Genomic DNA, 23,135 nt, shown 5'->3' on the forward strand with positions numbered 1-23,135 from the left:
CAGTGCACAGGCATTGTATGAACGAGCACAGTGGGCAGATAAAAATGTCTCACTTCTGTGGCCTGTGTGACAGCATGCCGTTTGACTCGGAGGGAGAATTCTTGGAGCATTACGAACGCCTTCATAGTAAGGACTATTATTGCATGGATGATGATGCTCGGCCTGCTGTTCCTTATGTCCCTGGTCAGGTTGAACGCATGTGCCCGTGCAATGGGTCAGAGATTTGCAAGGATGAAAGGAAGGCTATATACAAAAAATGCATGAAGAATCTGGCTGCTGAGGGAAAATGTCAGTATGTGTGCGCCCCTTGTGGCGTAACGGTGTCCTCCTTTGCAAAAATTAAGACTCACGTCCACATGACACACACAGCCTTGGAGCTGAAGAAGACCTTCGATGTAGAGTGCGGTGTTTGCCAGGGGAGCTTTATGGATGTAAATAGTTTCCATAAACACTACCATTCCCAGCACTGTCCACTGGAACCGTGCTTCAGCTCTCATGCCGGCGGGAGCGGGGAGGCGGCAGAATCCACTGCTGCCAAAACGCCGAATGCTGCAGAGACAAAACCAGACTTGAATGGAAAGTCCATTTTAATTTTATTACATTCTGAACTCTCAGATCTGCCCGTAATGTTGTAATAATTTTCAGTGTTCTTTTTACTCATTGTTACAGAGATTAACGGTGGGAAACTGGACAAGTTTTTGAGCCCAGTAAAGGCCGTCAAAGACACTGGTGCCCATGAAGGTAGGTTACAGTGAAGACTCCCACCCAGATGCTTTCTGCCGAAGGACTTGGCAACTTGTCACTACTAAGAACAGCATATCACAACAATTTTTTGTAGATATTCAAACATGTAATCATTACTACATAGAAAAACAGGGCAGGTTTTTTTTATATCGTTTCATGTAGTGAGACAGAAAGCTCTTTGACCTGAGCGTCTCATGTGGATGGCCTAAAGTGTGCCATGCAGAGGGCTCCTGCCTCTGCTGTGGAAGATGCTCAGACCAGGCAGGAGTCATGTGGACTTGGATGTCTTGGGTCCTGTTTGAAGGTCCAACCATGTCACCATGATGTCTTTACAGATGAGTCGGACGAGGAGATGAAACATTCCTTGGCTTTAAGTGCAGAAGCGAAAGAGTCAAAAGGTGTGTGTGTGTGTGTGTGTGTTTCTAAGGAAATCCTTCCTGTTTTTTCCCTGATCGTTTTTAGATGTGCCTAATCCACCCGATTCGACTCAACTCGTGCGTCTACTGCAGCAGTTCTCAACACCTTTAGCACTCGCTATGTATCCGCTAAACCTGGTTGAATAACAATTAATACTTGCATTCCCATTTCCTCTAGCCGTCCCGGTCTCTGCTCCACCCCCTCTGCCGATCCGGGGAGGGCTGCAGACTACCACGTGTCTCCTCCCATACATGTGGAGTCACCAGCCGCTTCTTTTCACCTGACACTGAGGAGTTTCACCAGGGAGACATAGCGTGTGGGAGGATCAAGCTATTCCCCCCCCCCAAGCAGGCGCCCCGACTGACCAGAGGAGGCGCTAGTGCAGCAGCCAGGACACATACCCACATCTGGCTTTCCCACCCGCAGATACAGCCAATCGTCTCTGCATAACTGTATTCCACTGACTTCCGGTTTCTTCTGCAGCAGTCATACCAGTTTCCTGTTTGTTGGCGTGTGCTGTTGAGAACGGCATATTTGTCGCAGTCCAAGATAAATCTTGCAGGCATCGTGAAAAATATGCCATTGTCAGTAGCACACGCCAACAAACAGGAAACCGGTATGACTGCTGCAGTAGAAACCGGAAGTCAGTGGACTACAGTTATGCAGAGTCTGCTGTGTCTGTAGGGATGTTCGGCCAAGCCGGAGGTAACAAGGGGACTCGATCCAATAATCCCCGTGTTGGTTGGCAACGGAATAGACCACTATGCTACCCAGATGCCCCCTATTTTTGTCATTTCTCAATTAAAGCTGCAAACGCAAAGTTTGGGGTTTTGTTGACGTTGCACAAATGTGGACAAGTCAAGAGTCTTTTGGAGAGGAAAGACTTCATCATCACAGACATCTGCAGTCACCCTCTGGTCGCTCATGCATTTGTTTTGAAGAGAAGAGAGAGATGTAGCGGTATGTGGAAAAACAGCGGTGAGGTCATATATTTCGAGTTGGGGCCATGTGTCCCGTCTCTGTGCTGCAGCTCATTTTGTCAGATGTTGCAGGGAATCAGACCCGGGGACCCGCACTTGGAACTGTTATATAGCCGTATATAATCTTCTCAGTAAGCGTCTCATTTGCTTGTGTCGGTCATATAGACGTATTAAGAGTCAAGCGAGGGGGGTGTCTGGGAAGCATAGCGGTCTATTCCGTTGCCTACCAACATGGCGATCGCCAGTTCGAATCCCCGTGTTACCTCCGGCTTGGTCAGGCGTCCCTACGGACACAATTGGCCGTGTCTGCGGGTGGGAAGCCGGATGTGGGTATGTGTCCTGGTCGCTGCACTAGCGCCTCCTCTGGTCGGTTGGAGTGCCTGTTTCGGGGGGGGGGTAGTGGTGCCTCCTACGCGCTATGTGGCTCTGGCAAAACTCCTCACTGTCAGGTGCAAAGAAGCAGCTGGTGACTCCACATGTTATGGGAGGAGGCATGTGGTAGTCTGCAGCCCTCATCAGAGGGGGTGGAGCAGAGACTGGGACGGCTCTGAAAATAGGGTAATTGGCCGGGTAAGGTTGGGGAGAAAAAGGGGTTAACATCTAAAAAAGAGGTTACAGTGAGACCGATCAGTGGGAAAATCCTTGTAGCAACTTGAAGATGTGATACGGAACCATAAACGTATGAGTTTGTCTTATCTGCCCAAAGCCAAGTCCCCAAGACTACTAGGCTGGACTCCTAACAGTAGCTTTCACATGTGTGTCAGTGGATGTCCATGTAACCCCTGATGTCCATGTAACCCCTGTGTGTCAGTGGATGTCCATGTAACTCCTGATGTCCATGTAACCCCTGTGTGTCAGTGGATGTCCATGTAACTCCTGTGTTTCAGTGGATGTCCATGTAACCCCTGTGTGTCAGTGGATGTCCATGTAACTCCTGTGTGTCAGTGGATGTCCATGTAACTCCTGTGTGTCAGTGGATGTCCATGTAACCCCTGTGTGTCAGTGGATGTCCATGTAACTCCTGATGTCCATGTAACCCCTGATGTCCATGTAACCCCTGTGTGTCAGTGGATGTCCATGTAACTCCTGTGTGTCAGTGGATGTCCATGTAACTCCTGATGTCCATGTAACCCCTGATGTCCATGTAACCCCTGTGTGTCAGTGGATGTCCATGTAACTCCTGTGTGTCAGTGGATGTCCATGTAACCCCTGATGTCCATGTAACCCCTGTGTTTCAGTGGATGTCCATGTAACTCCTGTGTGTCAGTGGATGTCCATGTAACTCCTGTGTGTCAGTGGATGTCCATGTAACCCCTGTGTGTCAGTGGATGTCCATGTAACTCCTGATGTCCATGTAACCCCTGATGTCCATGTAACCCCTGTGTGTCAGTGGATGTCCATGTAACTCCTGTGTGTCAGTGGATGTCCATGTAACTCCTGTGTGTCAGTGGATGTCCATGTAACTCCTGATGTCCATGTAACCCCTGATGTCCATGTAACCCCTGTGTGTCAGTGGATGTCCATGTAACTCCTGTGTGTCAGTGGATGTCCATGTAACCCCTGTGTGTCAGTGGATGTCCATGTAACCCCTGTGTGTCAGTGGATGTCCATGTAACCCCTGTGTGTCAGTGGATGTCCATGTAACCCCTGTGTGTCAGTGGATGTCCATGTAACCCCTGTGTGTCAGTGGATGTCCAAGTAACTCCTGATGTCCATGTAACCTCTGTGTGTCAGTGGATGTCCATGTAACCCCTGTGTGTCAGTGGATGTCCATGTAACCCCTGTGTGTCAGTGGATGTCCATGTAACCCCTGTGTGTCAGTGGATGTCCATGTAACTCCTGATGTCCATGTAACCTCTGTGTGTCAGTGGATGTCCATGTAACCCCTGTGTGTCAGTGGATGTCCATGTAACCCCTGATGTCCATGTAACCCCTGTGTGTCAGTGGATGTCCATGTAACTCCTGATGTCCATGTAACCCCTGTGTTTCAGTGGATGTCCATGTAACTCCTGTGTGTCAGTGGATGTCCATGTAACCCTTTTGTGTCAGTGGATGTCCATGTAACCCCTGTGTGTCAGTGGATGTCCATGTAACCCCTGTCTGTCAGTGGATGTCCATGTAACTCCTGTGTGTCAGTGGATGTCCATGTAACCCTTTTGTGTCAGTGGATGTCCATGTAACCCCTGATGTCCATGTAACTCCTGTGTGTCAGTGGATGTCCATGTAACCCCTGTGTGTCAGTGGATGTCCATGTAACCCCTGTGTGTCAGTGGATGTCCATGTAACCCCTGTGTGTCAGTGGATGTCCATGTAACCCCTGATGTCCATGTAACCCCTGTGTGTCAGTGGATGTCCATGTAACCCCTGTGTGTCAGTGGATGTCCATGTAACCCCTGTGTGTCAGTGGATGTCCATGTAACCCCTGTGTGTCAGTGGATGTCCATGTAACCCCTGTGTGTCAGTGGATGTCCATGTAACCCCTGTGTGTCAGTGGATGTCCATGTAACTCCTGTGTTTCAGTGGATGTCCATGTAACCCCTGTGTGTCAGTGGATGTCCATGTAACTCCTGTGTGTCAGTGGATGTCCATGTAACTCCTGTGTGTCAGTGGATGTCCATGTAACCCCTGTGTGTCAGTGGATGTCCATGTAACTCCTGATGTCCATGTAACCCCTGATGTCCATGTAACCCCTGTGTGTCAGTGGATGTCCATGTAACTCCTGTGTGTCAGTGGATGTCCATGTAACTCCTGATGTCCATGTAACCCCTGATGTCCATGTAACCCCTGTGTGTCAGTGGATGTCCATGTAACTCCTGTGTGTCAGTGGATGTCCATGTAACCCCTGATGTCCATGTAACCCCTGTGTTTCAGTGGATGTCCATGTAACTCCTGTGTGTCAGTGGATGTCCATGTAACTCCTGTGTGTCAGTGGATGTCCATGTAACCCCTGTGTGTCAGTGGATGTCCATGTAACTCCTGATGTCCATGTAACCCCTGATGTCCATGTAACCCCTGTGTGTCAGTGGATGTCCATGTAACTCCTGTGTGTCAGTGGATGTCCATGTAACTCCTGTGTGTCAGTGGATGTCCATGTAACTCCTGATGTCCATGTAACCCCTGATGTCCATGTAACCCCTGTGTGTCAGTGGATGTCCATGTAACTCCTGTGTGTCAGTGGATGTCCATGTAACCCCTGTGTGTCAGTGGATGTCCATGTAACCCCTGTGTGTCAGTGGATGTCCATGTAACCCCTGTGTGTCAGTGGATGTCCATGTAACCCCTGTGTGTCAGTGGATGTCCATGTAACCCCTGTGTGTCAGTGGATGTCCAAGTAACTCCTGATGTCCATGTAACCTCTGTGTGTCAGTGGATGTCCATGTAACCCCTGTGTGTCAGTGGATGTCCATGTAACCCCTGTGTGTCAGTGGATGTCCATGTAACCCCTGTGTGTCAGTGGATGTCCATGTAACTCCTGATGTCCATGTAACCTCTGTGTGTCAGTGGATGTCCATGTAACCCCTGTGTGTCAGTGGATGTCCATGTAACCCCTGATGTCCATGTAACCCCTGTGTGTCAGTGGATGTCCATGTAACTCCTGATGTCCATGTAACCCCTGTGTTTCAGTGGATGTCCATGTAACTCCTGTGTGTCAGTGGATGTCCATGTAACCCTTTTGTGTCAGTGGATGTCCATGTAACCCCTGTGTGTCAGTGGATGTCCATGTAACCCCTGTCTGTCAGTGGATGTCCATGTAACTCCTGTGTGTCAGTGGATGTCCATGTAACCCTTTTGTGTCAGTGGATGTCCATGTAACCCCTGATGTCCATGTAACTCCTGTGTGTCAGTGGATGTCCATGTAACCCCTGTGTGTCAGTGGATGTCCATGTAACCCCTGTGTGTCAGTGGATGTCCATGTAACCCCTGTGTGTCAGTGGATGTCCATGTAACCCCTGATGTCCATGTAACCCCTGTGTGTCAGTGGATGTCCATGTAACCCCTGTGTGTCAGTGGATGTCCATGTAACCCCTGTGTGTCAGTGGATGTCCATGTAACCCCTGTGTGTCAGTGGATGTCCATGTAACCCCTGTGTGTCAGTGGATGTCCATGTAACCCCTGTGTGTCAGTGGATGTCCATGTAACCCCTGTGTGTCAGTGGATGTCCATGTAACCTCTGTGTGTCAGTGGATGTCCATGTAACCCCTGTGTTTCAGTGGATGTCCATGTAACTCCTGTGTGTCAGTGGATGTCCATGTAACCCCTGATGTCCATGTAACCCCTGTGTGTCAGTGGATGTCCATGTAACCCCTGTGTGTCAGTGGATGTCCATGTAACCCCTGATGTCCATGTAACCCCTGTGTGTCAGTGGATGTCCATGTAACCCCTGATGTCCATGTAACCTCTGTGTGTCAGTGGATGTCCATGTAACCCCTGTGTGTCAGTGGATGTCCATGTAACCCCTGTCTGTCAGTGGATGTCCATGTAACCCCTGATGTCCATGTAACTCCTGTGTGTCAGTGGATGTCCATGTAACCCCTGTGTGTCAGTGGATGTCCATGTAACCCGTGTGTCAGTGGATGTCCATGTAACCCCTGTCTGTCAGTGGATGTCCATGTAACCCCTGTCTGTCAGTGGATGTCCATGTAACCCCTGATGTCCATGTAACTCCTGTGTGTCAGTGGATGTCCATGTAACCCCTGTCTGTCAGTGGATGTCCATGTAACCCCTGATGTCCATGTAACCCCTGTGTGGCAGTGGATGTCCATGTAACCCCTGTGTGTCAGTGGATGTCCATGTAACCCCTGTCTGTCAGTGGATGTCCATGTAACCCCTGTGTGTCAGTGGATGTCCATGTAACCCCTGTGTGTCAGTGGATGTCCATGTAACCCCTGATGTCCATGTAACTCCTGTGTGTCAGTGGATGTCCATGTAACCCCTGTGTGTCAGTGGATGTCCATGTAACCCCTGATGTCCATGTAACCCCTGTGTGTCAGTGGATGTCCATGTAACCCCTGTGTGTCAGTGGATGTCCATGTAACCCCTGATGTCCATGTAACCCCTGTGTGTCAGTGGATGTCCATGTAACCCCTGTGTGTCAGTGGATGTCCATGTAACCCCTGATGTCCATGTAACCCCTGTGTGTCAGTGGATGTCCATGTAACCCCTGTGTGTCAGTGGATGTCCATGTAACCCCTGAGGTCCATGTAACCTCTGTGTGTCAGTGGATGTCCATGTAACCCCTGTGTGTCAGTGGATGTCCATGTAACCCGTGTGTCAGTGGATGTCCATGTAACCCCTGATGTCCATGTAACCCCTGTGTGTCAGTGGATGTCCATGTAACCCCTGATGTCCATGTAACCCCTGTGTGTCAGTGGATGTCCATGTAACCCCTGATGTCCATGTAACCTCTGTGTGTCAGTGGATGTCCATGTAACCCCTGATGTCCATGTAACCCCTGTGTGTCAGTGGATGTCCATGTAACCCCTGATGTCCATGTAACCCCTGTGTGTCAGTGGATGTCCATGTAACCCCTGTGTGTCAGTGGATGTCCATGTAACCCCTGATGTCCATGTAACCCCAGTGTGTCAGTGGATGTCCATGTAACCCCTGATGTCCATGTAACCCCTGTGTGTCAGTGGATGTCCATGTAACCCCTGATGTCCATGTAACCCCAGTGTGTCAGTGGATGTCCATGTAACCCCTGATGTCCATGTAACCCCTGTGTTTCAGTGGATGTCCATGTAACCCCTGTGTGGCAGTGGATGTCCATGTAACCCCTGATGTCCATGTAACCCCTGTGTGTCAGTGGATGTCCATGTAACCCCTGTCTGTCAGTGGATGTCCATGTAACCCCTGTGTGTCAGTGGATGTCCATGTAACCCCTGATGTCCATGTAACTCCTGTGTGTCAGTGGATGTCCATGTAACCCCTGTGTGTCAGTGGATGTCCATGTAACCCCTGTGTGTCAGTGGATGTCCATGTAACCCCTGATGTCCATGTAACCCCTGTGTGTCAGTGGATGTCCATGTAACCCCTGATGTCCATGTAACCCCTGTGTGTCAGTGGATGTCCATGTAACCCCTGTGTGTCAGTGGATGTCCATGTAACCCCTGATGTCCATGTAACCCCTGTGTGTCAGTGGATGTCCATGTAACTCCTGTGTGTCAGTGGATGTCCATGTAACCCCTGTGTGTCAGTGGATGTCCATGTAACCCCTGATGTCCATGTAACCCCTGTGTGTCAGTGGATGTCCATGTAACCCCTGTGTGTCAGTGGATGTCCATGTAACCCCTGATGTCCATGTAACCACTGTGTGTCAGTGGATGTCCATGTAACCCCTGTGTGTCAGTGGATGTCCATGTAACCCCTGATGTCCATGTAACCCCTGTGTGTCAGTGGATGTCCATGTAACCCCTGATGTCCATGTAACCCCTGTGTGTCAGTGGATGTCCATGTAACCCCTGATGTCCATGTAACCCCTGTGTGTCAGTGGATGTCCATGTAACTCCTGTGTGTCAGTGGATGTCCATGTAACCCCTGTGTGTCAGTGGATGTCCATGTAACCCCTGATGTCCATGTAACCCCTGTGTGTCAGTGGATGTCCATGTAACCCCTGTGTGTCAGTGGATGTCCATGTAACCCCTGATGTCCATGTAACCACTGTGTGTCAGTGGATGTCCATGTAACCCCTGTGTGTCAGTGGATGTCCATGTAACCCGTGTGTCAGTGGATGTCCATGTAACCCCTGATGTCCATGTAACCCCTGTGTGTCAGTGGATGTCCATGTAACCCCTGATGTCCATGTAACCCCTGTGTGTCAGTGGATGTCCATGTAACCCCTGATGTCCATGTAACCTCTGTGTGTCAGTGGATGTCCATGTAACCCCTGATGTCCATGTAACCTCTGTGTGTCAGTGGATGTCCATGTAACCCCTGTGTTTCAGTGGATGTCCATGTAACCCCTGTGTGTCAGTGGATGTCCATGTAACCCCTGTGTTTCAGTGGATGTCCATGTAACCCCTGTGTGTCAGTGGATGTCCATGTAACCCCTGATGTCCATGTAACCCCTGTGTGTCAGTGGATGTCCATGTAACCCCTGATGTCCATGTAACCTCTGTGTGTCAGTGGATGTCCATGTAACCCCTGATGTCCATGTAACCCCTGTGTGTCAGTGGATGTCCATGTAACCCCTGATGTCCATGTAACCCCTGTGTGTCAGTGGATGTCCATGTAACCCCTGATGTCCATGTAACCCCAGTGTGTCAGTGGATGTCCATGTAACCCCTGATGTCCATGTAACCCCTGTGTGTCAGTGGATGTCCATGTAACCCCTGATGTCCATGTAACCCCAGTGTGTCAGTGGATGTCCATGTAACCCCTGATGTCCATGTAACCCCTGTGTGTCAGTGGACGTCCATGTAACTCCTGTGTTGTATCCTTACAGATCTGGAGGAAGCGCTCAGAAGAAGCCTTCTGGATTTCTGAGTTGTTTGGCACTTGTTGGTGTTAAAGTGTTGCTGAAGAGGTTGTGTTGAGGTATTGTTTGTTTCTGTTCATGCTGTTATACAAATTAAAAATAAATGAGCTCTTTCGGCCTGTCTTCTGTGTGATGGAGCTGGAACTGTCGAGCACCCCGGGCCACAAGGCCTGTCGCTGGCGCTCAATATGTGGACACAACCTGAGTCACAGTTGTTGGATCCCAGGCCCAGAAGAACCCAGAAGAACCCAGGAGGACCCAGGGGGCCTGTTGGCGTGGCTGTTGACGCCCACGCTGTTCTCAAGACACGCAACCAGCTGGCTGGTATGTCAACACATACGTGCTAAACATGGAATCAGTGACGCTGCAAGATGCCAGAGTGCATGAACACTTCATACCTTCCTCAGCCGGAGCTCTGCTGCATGGCTGTCTCCTAATCTGGTTTAAGATGACACACACGGGTCCTCGCATAGCTTCTAATGTAGCCGACAGTAATTGTTGTCGGAGCCGATGATGAACTTCAGTGTGCAGGACTCGTGTCGGCTCACATGTTCTCGTACCCACGAGGTAAAGGGAGTGCCATAACCTGCCCTGTTATTTTACCACAGTAGTATGAGGAGGGGGGCCGCTGGAGAGAAAATGCCTCCTTGGGGAGAGTGGCTACAGCCAGAGGTGTACCAGGGGTCACCCTAGGGGCTGCTTTTTTTTAATGTACTTTTATTAGGTGTTATTTTAAAGACGTGGCAACTGGACACAAAACACACTAACATGAAAAACAAGCCAAATCAGAGAACAACCACAAGGGGAGGACCCTTCTCTTAAATGAGCAACAACTCCATATAGACCTTCATATAGACACACACACACACAAACCTGTACAAACATAGTGGTGTGTATGAAATCAGGTCTCCTAGTTGACTCATGGGTAAGCCATTTGGACCAGTTGTCATCAAAGATGGCAGTTTGAGTTGTCGGTTTAAATGCTTCTCTCCCCTGTGAACATCTTGTCCACCGAGTCCGTCCACTCGTCTGTGGTCTCGTCTGGCTGCCGTGTCTTTCCTAAGCCGTTTTAGGTCAGTGGCTTAGTGAAATGATCGTTACGGAGCGGATAAACGCGCCATTTTTAGTAGGATGGTTCCTTAGGGTCAGTTATTGGATTTTAGGGTAGGAGCCCCCGGAAAATCTCAATTTAAAATATCAAATTGCAACGCTGTCAATGTCAGTGAAGTATCGGAAAATCCGCCTAGTATTTTTCAGACGATATGCATCATAAAATCATCAAATCACTTCCAAATGTGATAAAGTTGGCCAACTTCTACAGAAATAAAGTCCCCAAACATTAAGTATTATCAACAACACATTTAATGCAATGCATCTTAACGTGAAAACATGGGGTAGAAGTGAGTTACTGTTTATTGTGTCTATCTGTTACAGTTGCATTTGCAAAGAGGTGAGCAGTCCAGATTTCCAGTGCTGCATTTGCAAGAACTACAATCCCCTTTACATGAGCATCTGATGAGCTCTCTGCAAGCTCTGGAGACCTCAGGAATTGTTAGCCAGACTGGCACCCATGATCCCGATTCCTTGGTCCATCCGTAGCTCTCTGGAGAAGGAATGGCTTGGTGGGTTTGTGTACTGGTGGTCCAGATGCCTGCTTGGTAGACTGCCCGTTTCACGTGCTGGAGGAGTGCATTCTGGGTAGGAGGTAGTTTCTCCATTGTTCTATTTTCTTCCCAGAAGAGTTCTTTTCTTCTTTGGTTACTTGAGTTCGAAGGACTGGATTTGTCATACAGGATGACAGTCAATCTTTCAAGCTCACTGAACTGCTGGCTAGCTACGTTTAGTTGCTGGAAGGGATGCTTTGCCAGGTCGATGAATGTTTCTGTGGCAGCATCATAAGCTTGCCAGGCCCGCCAAGCTGACTTTTTACCTTTTCCATTGAAGGCAGATGTAGTGTCACAGCCGGAATACGCATGAAACATAGGCAGAGACTGGATTTAGGTTCCCCCAGGCTTTTGCACATGCTGTTGATGTGGTAAAATCTGTACTTTTTGCCCATCCCAAAAGCCACCCAGATGTCAGTCAGGGGTTGAATTGCCAGTAAATCATGACACAAGCCTGTAAGGATGACGATGACATCAGTGTCCACAGTGCGCACAAGGACAGTTTTCGCTCCATGCTCCAGTGCATGTTGTACATGGACCACAATCCTAGTGTCAGCCTCCTCGTGATTGCGAGAGTTCATTGTGCTACCGGACCCAAAAGACGACACAGCTTGCCCTGATGTGACATGCAAAGCTTTGGTTTGTGGCCAGCTGAACAGTTCAATCTTGGATGTCAAAAAGTCAAACAGCTCCTTCTTATTGCTTGGATCACGGAGAAAATCCATCCAATTTCCGGGCAGCTTTGTCGGGCCTGACACTTTTCTGCGAAAAACCTTGTCCTCTCTTTTCGCGGGTGGACTCCTTCAAACTGTCTGGGATGTATGTGTCCCATACAATATCCAGCCGCTTGGTATTATGTAGCTGCTTCTGTAAGTAAGGGATGAAAACCTCATCTGCATAGGTATCAAATGTGGTCACTCTCACAGTGGGCAGGCAGTGGACAATGACTGCTCCATCAAGGACTTGGCAGTCATAGGTTGAGGGTGGCTCTGGTTGCCCTGGGTGCTCAAGACATTGCAGCAGGTCAGATTTGGTGCTGGTCAGATGAAGTTTCAAGGGACATCTTAAAGGTTCAGCGGTGTCCTTCTGGCAAATGATACAGCGATCCCAGTTCAGTTCCATGTTGAGGCCTCACAAACTGTCACTGCCAAAATATTGGAACCAATTAATCTTGATAGTGCAACAAACTGAGCTTTTACTGTGGTCTGTTTAATAACATAAATTGTTCATGTAGTATTATATGATTTACCTGAGTTGTGTTCACTTTTGATTGCAGCTCTGCATTATAATCATGCTGAGATGTGGCTCTCTTGTAGAGTCCAGTTTCATGTTGTGAACTCACAAACTGTCACACAAGTAATGGAACAAATTGATCAAGGTAATGCAATTAAATTAGTGTTTGCTGTTTTGCATCATACAGCTTATTGTTAATGAATTGCTATTGTATCTACCTGAATTAGAACTTGTTTTGTTTCAGCCCTGTGTGAGGCTCTAGGCTGCGTTATAAGCATGCTGAGCTATAGCTTTCTGGCAGAGTTCAGAATCATGTTGAGGTTTCACTGTCACAGAAACAATGGAACAAATTAAAAGCCATTCTGGCAAAAGCCATGTACTTCAAATAAATATATCAAAACTAGATTTAAGTAAATAACTTTTAAGGTGGATACACAGCAACTATTCCAGATTGCACCAGCTAACATTTTTGATAAGCCCTAGCCAGTTGCTAGCTGAAAAACAGACCTCTGTGCTAGCATTAGCTGTTTAATGGAGATAGCTTAGCTAATCATCTTTACTTCCATATGCTCATTTAGCAACATACAGCACATTTTCATTGATTACTATTATGATTTTTACCTGAATTGCACTTGTTTGGTTGCAGCTCTGTGTGAGACTGTGTTGCATTGAGACACTGCTGAGATGTGATGAGTTATGGAGGGAAACTCATTTTGACAGTTGAGCTTATTTTGTGTAGCGCCATCTGGTGGTCTGAATGTATAGTGACACAGTATTTGTATATTTGAACAACTTGATGCTAAAATCTAAAACAAAAATTAAAGAGATAACACTCTCCATGATGAACAGGGCATTTTTCTCACTTTTTTTGAGTTCCCGCCTATTGTGTGCAGGGCTATATGGAAGATGTACAGGCACCAGGTGTCTTTGTACTCCATTTTACACATCATTAGGGGGGGGTTTAATAATCAGGGGACAATTAAAAATCAGTTTCAACTTCTTTTGTGTGCAATAAATAACACTTTATCATCAATGTCCTCTTTATGACTCAGAAAAGATTTTTTTTGGAATACAAGAACAACTTTTGTGTTCTGTATGGGTATTTTCACTATTTTTGTGGGGCTCCTACCCTAAAATCCTTTAGTTGGTCCTAGAGACGCCTCGCGCAGAAGTTGGTGCTTTTATCCGCTGCGCCCTACTATGTGCGCTAACCCTCTGCACTATTTCCTGGTCAAGGCCTTTTTGCGAGCCACTAGTAAGTATTTATCGCCGCAGGGTGGCGCTGTTCCAGGTCACCAAGGTGCAGGGTTTTCAAATTAAAACTGGATCCTCGTCTTACAAGCTGCCTCCAGGACACCGCGGAGGGCTTCTCTCCAAAACGGAGCGTCGGAGGGAGGAGTCCAGAAAGGGGCTCTTGTCTGGACACCGTCAGATGAAATGTAGTGTGGAAGTCGCGTCTGCTCGGGCCGCGGTGAAAGACGCCAACTCCCACAAGGCTTTGCGCCGCTGACCAAGCGTGAGCAGCGCGTTGCTCCGCGCGGTCGCGCTGTGTGACGGGACGCCTCTGCAGGCCGCAGGCTGCAGGCTGCAGGCCGCAGGCGGGGCTTTGCTCCGCAGCGGTCTGGGTGGAAGCAACGTGGCCTTGCTTTGCCTGGCTTTAGTCCAGACAACTCTCACTAGTCTGGACTTGAAGTACTGACAAATGTAAGAACCGAGTCCACCGGACACAGGCAGGCGGGTGCCGGGTTGGCCCAAGTTAAACAGAAACTGGACTCGTTTTCTAGACGGTTTCCTCGGAAATTCTGCAAGGTCCAGAACGTTTGTTGAAACCGAACTAAAGTGGTGAATCTCGTGTAAAGACCGCTACCGGTCTTCAGCCTGCCCTCTGCTGCTCCGACTACCCCCGTCTAACCGCCCTCACTGGGGTGTTTAATGAGGCTCCCCCCCCCCCACCGACCCGTCCTCCTCCACAGCTGGTGTTGAGGTGCCCTGCCAGACGTCACAAGTGAAGCCCCGGTGTGTCACGGTACCCTGGTGGGTTTCCAGGACCTGGTGGGGTCCGCGGAAACCCAGTATGCTCACATAACAACAGGACACCTGCAGCTGGACCGAAGGACTGGAGGACCTGGTCCTCCTGCAAGACGCTGGGTCTGCCAGAGCTCATACCGGCCTCATCTGTGCAGGCCCCTTCAGCTCGGGGCCCCCATGGGGGTCCAGGCTGCTCCCCTCCCCTTCCGCCCACTCGCACCAATATGGCACATATAATACTGCACAAATATAGAACCCGACACAACCACATGTTCAGGTCCGCACATTTTGCAAGAATGCCCCCCCCCCCCATCTTACCCCTCCCCCCCATCTCGCCCCTTTCCCGTTTTTACTTCCTTGCCATTGGCTCTTGGCGTCGCGCGTGCAGCGATTCTGTAGTCGCGGCTCGCGGCAATACGCCTGGTTTCTCCAGCAGAGCTATCGATCCTGTCAATCATAACAATAATCATAATAACCATAATCATAATAATAACACTAATCATAATAACCATAATCATAATAATAACAATAATCATAATAATCATAATCATAACAATAATCATAATAACCATAATCATAATAATAGCAATAATCATAATAACCATAATAATAACAATAATCATAATAACCATAATCATAATAATAACAATAATCATAATAATCATAATAATCAGGATAATAATGACTCCAGTAATGGCTGCAGGGAAGCAAGACGACCGTAACGTGGGCAACACTGCGTTTGTTTGTCTTTTCTTTACTGATCTTATCGTTTCTGCCCCCCCTCCCCTCCCCCCTCCCCCCCGGCATTTATGTTCTCGATTGTTCCGGAATGTTCGGGAGTTCATAAATGTTGCTATAAAAGAAAAAAAGACGCCCCCCCCCAAAAAAACAACAACACAACAAACAAACAAACAAACGTGCGGTTTCCCTGCACGCTGCACGTGTCAACTCCTGGCTGACCCACGCGGAAACCACCCGACAGTCTCGGGAAGGAACAGCAGCCCTCCGGACCTCCCCCCCTCCCCCCCCCCCCCAGGCGCCGGTGAGGAAGTCCCGGCCCATGTTAGGAGATGTTTACCCAGAGGGGCCAGCCGGACGGACGGAGTCCCACCACCCTCCGGTGTCCGCCCGAGACCGAGACCGAGAGCGACTCGGAGTGTGCAGACTTCACATCCCGCCATGGCGCAGGCCAAGATACAGGCGAAGATGGGCGAGTCCCTCAGCAGCAAGTTCAGCAGGACCCTGTCCATGGCCGACCGCTCCGGACGACTTGTGGACAGTTTGGACCAGCTGGAGACGCGGTAAGTCAGCGGCGGCCGCCGGGCCTCCCTGCCCCGCTGCCCCGGGACCCGCCGGACCCGGAGCCCGCGGTGCCGAGTCCAAGGGGGGTTTGACGCAAGACTAGCGTGCAAATGAAGGACTCGAGGGGGTCCCGGCGCAGAGGTCCGGAGGACGAGTCAGGAAGGACACGGGGGGCCACGTGGTCGACGCGTGTTTGGGAACCGCGTGCCAGAGAGCGTGTCGAATTGCTAATGATCGGTGCATGTCAGTAACGAGGCCCGTTATCGGCTTTATTAATTAATAAGACGGGTGCGCGTGTTGGCGAACGACGTCGTCGCTTAATTGGCCTTTGTGTGTGTCTTTGTGTGTGTCTTTGTGTGTGTCCTTGTGTGTGTCCGTGCAGGGTGGAGGCTTTACGCGAGACCGCCACGGCGATAGAGCAGGAGAAGGAGAGCATCCTGGAAATGATCCAGTCTGTGCAGAACAGTCAAGAAATGCGCAGCATCTGCGCCGGTGCGTCCCCCCCTCCCCTCTCCCCCCCCCCGCACGCGATAAGGGGTTTGTGTTGTCTGAAGACGTCGCGAGCCTCACTGTGCGCGTTCTCTTTTGCAGGGGAGCGCGAGGAGCTGACGCTGACCGCTAACCGCCTGATGGGCCGGACGCTGGCCGTGGAGGTGTCGGTGGGGACGCCGAGGAACCCCCAGCAGCAGGACGCCCTGCGCAAGGCCACGTCGATCATCGACGAGCTGGTGGGCAAGCTGCTGGACGACATGGACGCCGGCCGGCGGCGGCTGACGGCCATGCACGCGGCGTGCGTGACGGAGGCGCCGCCCTGCGCCGTCGACCAGAAGTTCCAGGCGGTGGTCATCGGCTGCGCCTTGGAGGACCAGAAGAGGATCAAGCGCAGGCTGGAGACGCTCCTGAGGAACGTCGGGAACGCCGAGCAAACCATCAAACTCATGGATAACCAGAAGCCGGATGAACGCCGAGACACCAACGGCGGTGAGCAGTGAGAGTGGGGGGGCTGGACGGGTGGTGTTCGGGGGGGGGGGGTGGAGCAAGGCGGACCACACCCCGAGAAGCTCAGCACCGCTGCAGACGGAGCTCCGCGTGATGGACTGCCGTCCGAAGGGTGGTTGGTGTTTGCATGATGACATGAAATATAAAAGATGCTCCCACACGGGACTTGGACTCTGGTTGTGGTTTATCCGGCTCCGGTTGTGTGTATTCCTGTTGCAGACAAGTTGAAACTCGGGGAGGGGGACAACAAGTTCCCTTCATTAAATACTGACCAGTAACCAGCTGATCCTCCAGTGTATGGGGGGGGGGGGTACGTCACCCTCTCACCGGTCTGTACTGGTTAGGTACCTGCTAAAAGCTGGTGTGGCTGGAGAAGGAGGTTCTCTGACGTCTGTGTTGATCAGGGCAGTTGAGGATGGGCGTCCTTGCCTGCCCAGGTGTTGCTTCCCTTCCTCTGCAAAACTGCCACATGGGGAAGACCACGTGGCAAGGGTGGGGGCGGTGGACACGGTAAACAAACACCGGTTTACGAGAGGCTTCACAAATTATTCCAAACATGTTGGTTCGAAATGTTCCGTTTGTCTGAACAATCATGGCGGGGGGTGTGAAGGACACAAGCCTCGAGCCACCGACCCTCCTCCCCCTGACCACCCGTTGATCACCTGCAGATGGAGGCCAGTAAACTGACAACATGTGAGGGGGAGAAATGTGGTCTTGTGATTCCCTACAGGGGCAGCGCAGTGGTCAGCGCGGTCGCCTCACAGCAAGAAGGTCGTGGGTTCGAGCCCCGGGGTAGTCCAACCTTGGGGGTCGTCCCGGGTCGTCCTCTGTGTGGAGTTTGCATGTTCTCCCCGTGTCTGTGTGGGTTTCCTCCGGGGGCTCCGGTTTCCTCCCACAGTCCAAAGACATGTAGGTCAGGTGAATCACCCGTACTAAACTATCCCTAGGTGTGTCTGTGTAGTAGTACTAGTAGTAGTAGTAGTAGTAGTAGTAGTAGTAGTAGTAGTAGCTCTCCCTGGGTCAACCACAAGTTCTTCAGTTTTGCTGCTATTCAGTTCCAGATCGTTATTGCTTCACCAGTTGACGAGAGGAGACCTCCTTTCTATAAGCTGTCTCATCATGACAGGGAATCAGTCCCACCGTGTTGTATCATCAGCAAACTCAGATCATTTTCAGTGTCAAGAGTTTGAAACGCACTCATTATGAGCAGAACAGAGGAGAGGGGACACACCCCTGAGGAGCACCTGAGCTAATGGGCAATGAATCTGAAGATCTTTAGTTGAATTTGACAACCTGTGTTCTGCCCAGTAGAAAGTCCAAGACCTGGAGACAGAGACTGATGGAGACCTAGCTGCAAAAGTGTTGTTAGGGTATTACTGTATTAAAAGCTGAGCTATAGTCAATGAACAGTACCCGAGCTTAGGTGGCAGGGGCCTCTGGATGCTGCAAGATGGAGTGGGAACAGCGAGATACACCCCCGTTATCCACTGACCTACTGGCCCTGTACGCAACCTGATCAGCATCTAGCACAGCACTGGACAGATGTTTACATACGATACACCCCAACACTTCCATTACAGATGTTTACATACGATACACCCCAACACTTCCATTACAGATGTTTACATACGATACACCCCAACACTTCCGTTACAGATGTTTACATACGATACACTCCAACACTTCCGTTACAGATGTTTACATACGATACACCCCAACACTTCCATTACAGATGTTTACATACGATACACCCCAACACTTCCGTTACAGATGTTTACATACGATACACCCCAACACTTCCATTACAGATGTTTACATACGATACACCCCAACACTTCCATTACAGATGTTTACATACGATACACTCCAACACTTCCATTACAGATGTTTACATACGATACACCCCAACACTTCCGTTACAGATGTTTACATACGATACACCCCAACACTTCCGTTACAGATGTTTACATACGACACACTCCAACACTTCCGTTACAGATGTTTACATACGATACACCCCAACACTTCCATTACAGATGTTTACATACGATACACCCCAACACTTCCATTACAGATGTTTACATACGATACACCCCAACACTTCCGTTACAGATGTTTACATACGATACACTCCAACACTTCCATTACAGATGTTTACATACGATACACCCCAACACTTCCATTACAACAGATGTTAAGGAGAAGGGCCTGTAGTCATTTAAACAGCTAACAACGGGCTTCTTAGGTGGCACAGGTATTAGTACTGCAGATGTTTGGGTTTTTTTATATATACATTTGTTTCTAGTTTATCCCCTTATCCCACCCGATTAACCCAGTGGCATATGGCCGGGACTCTTGTCGAATAACTCCCCTGGCTCACGTTTCCACAGGAAGGAGATAACACCAGCTTCCTTCCAGTAACACCAGCTTCCTTCAAACAGGCTGAGGCCTCGCTGGGATTGCATGACCTTCAGGCCGGGAAGGAGACGTAGGGGGAATGCTTTCGGTTGCTTGGCTGCAGACGCCCGGATGGGCCAGAGGGGTCGCTGGAGAACGACAAGTCCCCGAACACTACACCGATCTCCACCCACTATCCCTCGGGTAAGGGTGGCGTAATGAATGCCTTAACCCGTGGACGCTCTGGCCGTGACCGGTTACGGCGAGTCTGGGATTCGAACCTCCCAGCCACAGTACTGCAGATTTAAAGCAGGCTGGTACTTTACACTGGTCGATAGACCAATTAAAAATACAAGTCAGAACAGAGGCAAGTTCAGCAGCACGCCATTTTAAGGTGGCTGAGAACACCAGATCAGGGCCTGCAGCTTTCCTGCTGTTCCAACTGCACAGCAGACACCTGACCTCATGGTCTCCAGTTACAAAAGGTGGACTCAGGGGGGGCTTCCACTTCAGACAGACTCTGTTGGCAGGTTGAGGTTTTCTCAGAATGACAGTAGAATTCAGGAAGTTCATCAGGGAGCTTGGGGGTCGTCATCATTACAGGCCGAGTGTTTGTCCTTATAGTTGGTAATTTTCCACAGTCCCTGCCCCACACCTTTAGGATAATAACAAATATGTCCTATATCGCCCTGTGATGGACTGGCGGCCTGTCCAGGGTGTCTCCCCGCCTGCCGCCCAATGACTGCTGGGATAGGCTCCAGCATCGCTGCGACCCTGAGTAGGATAAGTGGTTTGGATGATGGATGGATAAAAAGCAGACAGGCAGAGCAACACCATGTCGCCGTGGCATGTCACCTCCTGAAGTTGACGCTTGTTGTGTTGTGTTGTGTTGTAAATTAATGGAGGCTGTTGTCTGACGCTCCAAGAGTACAATTTCCTGAGTTTTTGTATAAATGAGTATATTTGAGGCCCACACACCTCAGACGCTACAGTATTAACAACTTAATCTGGACCACATGTAAACACTTGTCTTTAGGAATCGCGCTTAATTCGTTAAAAAGGCCTGTAGTCAGTTTGAACCCGCCTGTGTTCAGCTATATGATTACACAGTAAAATATCCAGGACTTCGACAGGTCTCACAACTACAGCAGCCCATCAGATCAGCCCTGCTGTCATGTCAGGACAGGAGGACCAAGGAACTGCCCCTGAAACCAGAATCGGGCCGCTCTACCAAACTGAACAACCCGCCCAAAAAGGGCAGCTGTCAGGGAAGTGGCTATAATGGAAGAAACTGCGGTCCAGAGTTGGACAATCTCCTCGGTACGTCACAAATTCAGCCTCTTTAGGAAACTGGCTTGAAGGGAGCCACTTCTAAGCAAGGCCAACAGTAAGTCACGCCTGGAGTTTTCCAGAAGCCATTTGGCAAAATCTGAGACCTTCTGAAAGAACATTTTGTGGTCTGATGAGACTAACGTTGAGCTCTTTGGACTGTAAAACAGCGCCGTGTTTAATGCAAGCCAAACCACAACATCCAGCGACCGTCTTGTACAGGACGCATGGCTGTACAAATGGGAAGGTGTTACGGTCAGCGAGAGACTTGTGTTTAGGACAGATTTATATCCCGGCAGCACAGTGAGGCAGAACACGCAGCCAAAACTTCTACCTAACGGCTTTCAAATTAAAGTTTACATTTGAAGTTTGAGGTTCCAGAATGGCCCAAAGCCCAATGGGTTCAAATCCCGTTGAAAACCTGCGGTACAACCTGAGAATTGCTGTCCATCGACGCTTTCCGTACAACTTCAGAACAAAATCAGATTGAACAAATCTACATGGAGGAAAAGCGAACGTTCCAAAACACAACGTTGCTGAGAAAACACTTGTTTACAAAGTTTGGACTCTGGGCAGGGAATAGTTTTGTAAGTAGTTCATTTTAAAAGAAAGTTGTTAAATGAAAATAGCATTTGCTTCACCAACGTGTTGAATTTGTTGGAGAGAAATAATTTCAATGCATACAAATTTGGAAGCGAAACGGGAACAAAGTTTGGAAAAGTTCAAGGGGGATATTTTCTAGAGGTGAGCCTCAGAACTCGCTCATGTTACAAGCTACTGACAAGGGACAAAAACACTGAACAGAAACAAATGAATAGAAAAGCTCATTTTGCTGCCTTTTGGCGAGAACAATGCAATTGTCTCTCATCTCATCTCATCTTCAGCCGCTTGCCCGGGGTCGGGTCGCGGTGGCAGCAAGCTAAGGAGGGCACTCCAGACATCTCTCCCCCCAGCAACACCCTCCAGCAACTCCTGGGGGACTCCAAGGCGCTCCCAGGCCAGACCGGACATGCAGTCCCTCCCTGGGTCCACCCCGGGGTCTCCTCCCAGTTGGTCATCCTGGACCAGTCTGCGATGCCGGAAGTCAACACGCCCCGGCCCCTGCCTTTGCTTGCTGCCTGGCCTACACTGCATCCTACCCCAATGCTCACCCCCATGGGTGGTGGGTCCACGAGGTGGTGACTGCGTGTTGTTTTTTCAGGCTAGGCCTGACTGGGCCCCATGGGCCAAGGCCCGGCCACCAGACGCTCGCTGGCGAGCTCCCTTCCGAGGTCTGGCTCCAGGAGGGGGCCCCGGTTTCCCTTTTCCGGGCGAGGTGCTGTAGCTCTGCTGTTGTAACTTCGATGGGCTTCTTGGGAATTGCTCTTAGTCTGGCCCCTCCCGTGGGAACAATTTGCCTTGGGAGACCCTACCAGGAGCTACCGCCTCTGACAACACAGTTCCCAGGATCACCAGGACACTCAAACCCCTCCACCAGGTGGCGATGCCTGGAGGGGACGTTTTAACACAATGCAATTGTACCATACTAAATGTCTGCTACTGAAATGTGGCTACGGCCTCATAACTCATCCTAAAATCAACATATGTGGTGATCACTGTTGTCACCATGGAGCAGGAACATGTGGCCAACACGCCTCAAGTGAAAATATCTGCAGAGCTCTAACAGGATACCTGAGCCGTTCAATGTCCCGCTGCAGTCTTCTTCATTTTGCCCACTATGCTGAAAGAGTTTATCAGCTGTTTTTCCTGAACGGCTTTGAAACGGAGGTTTATTTTGGCTCATCAAACCTCCGAAAGAACTGAACTTTGGTAATTACACACTGGATACAGAAGAAAAAACAAGTTTATTCACGTCAGGTTACCACCAGACAACTTCTCAACAAAACACCAGCTGTACAGATGTGTACAGATGTGTGGCACACCTTACGTTGAAATACACTTATGACCATTTAATACAATAAAAACTAAACTTGAGACTATCTGTAGTCAGATGTCATCTCAGAATAACTTTATTTACAGTCGTACAGGGCGGTGGTGTGAACTGGTGTATGAAGGCATCTGTGAAACGGTACAGTAGCAAGACAAGAGGTTTAAACACCTGAGTGACGGCACTTACACATGGCGAACTTCATGTATTTAAACACAAGCCATGATGAGGAGACGACATGTTCCACCCCGCTGATAAAGTGCACTACATCCATACGAGAAAGAAAAGAAGAAGGCAAAGTAAACACGTTGCTAGAGAGGAAAAGAAAGCTTGAGAAATAAAGATTAGTTCACCACATTTACTGTACAGGCAGTAGCAGGAAGAGAAGCGACCGTCCCTCAGTGGAGGAGGATGTAAACAGACAAGGCGTTGTGGAGTAGTACCATGTTCAACATTCACTGATGTCAAAAAAAAAAAAAAATCACAAAGTAAAAGACATGCATGCAATGCAGTTAATGTGCACTAAAAAAAGATCAGTAAACACAGCGGACCAGGTGAAGCTTGCACAAGTTCTGAATAACGTCCTGCGTCTACACCAGCGGACTTGCTGTAAACCAGCGGTGTCACTGTAAACCCTCTGT

At 49.5% G+C, this 23,135-nt stretch overlaps 2 protein-coding genes across 3 annotated transcripts in view; both read left to right on the forward strand.

The window, feature by feature from the left end:
• Positions 1 to 13,481, forward strand: part of znf451 (zinc finger protein 451) — a 27,411-nt gene extending 13,930 nt beyond the window's left edge. The window contains exons 10-14 of one of the 2 annotated variants that reach the window (XR_008811272.1): positions 1 to 575; positions 669 to 741; positions 1,080 to 1,142; positions 9,583 to 9,674; positions 11,050 to 13,481. The exon at positions 1 to 575 is cut by the window's left edge and continues 935 nt beyond it. Coding sequence is in view for 1 of the 2 variants with exons in the window: in XM_056291909.1 (XP_056147884.1) it covers positions 1 to 575; positions 669 to 741; positions 1,080 to 1,142; positions 9,583 to 9,623 (752 nt within the window). In the remaining variant the exon portion in view is untranslated. Of the gene's footprint in view, positions 576 to 668; positions 742 to 1,079; positions 1,143 to 9,582; positions 10,197 to 11,049 lie in introns of those variants that run through there. The other variant, XM_056291909.1, reaches the window with a different exon arrangement.
• A 2,128-nt stretch (positions 13,482 to 15,609) lies between these two features.
• bag2 (BCL2 associated athanogene 2) lies at positions 15,610 to 17,006 on the forward strand. The gene is made up of 3 exons (XM_056292189.1): positions 15,610 to 15,841; positions 16,225 to 16,334; positions 16,434 to 17,006. Exons 1-3 carry the CDS (start codon positions 15,720 to 15,722, stop codon positions 16,832 to 16,834), a joined length of 633 nt encoding a protein of 210 aa, XP_056148164.1. The 5' UTR covers positions 15,610 to 15,719; the 3' UTR covers positions 16,835 to 17,006.
• The last annotated feature ends 6,129 nt before the right edge of the window (positions 17,007 to 23,135 follow it).

The sequence above is a fragment of the Lampris incognitus genome, chromosome 13 (assembly GCF_029633865.1).
Source record: "Lampris incognitus isolate fLamInc1 chromosome 13, fLamInc1.hap2, whole genome shotgun sequence".
NCBI lineage: Eukaryota > Metazoa > Chordata > Actinopteri > Lampriformes > Lampridae > Lampris > Lampris incognitus.

Bases quoted from the DNA above. Each gene is read 5' to 3' on its own strand.
- bag2 (XM_056292189.1), top strand. From the start codon at position 15,720: ATGGCGCAGGCCAAGATACAGGCGAAGATGGGCGAGTCCCTCAGCAGC. The intron at 15,842-16,224 runs GTAAGTCAGCGG...GTGTCCGTGCAG, and splicing joins TTGGACCAGCTGGAGACGCG to GGTGGAGGCTTTACGCGAGA. The intron at 16,335-16,433 runs GTGCGTCCCCCC...TCTCTTTTGCAG, and splicing joins AATGCGCAGCATCTGCGCCG to GGGAGCGCGAGGAGCTGACG.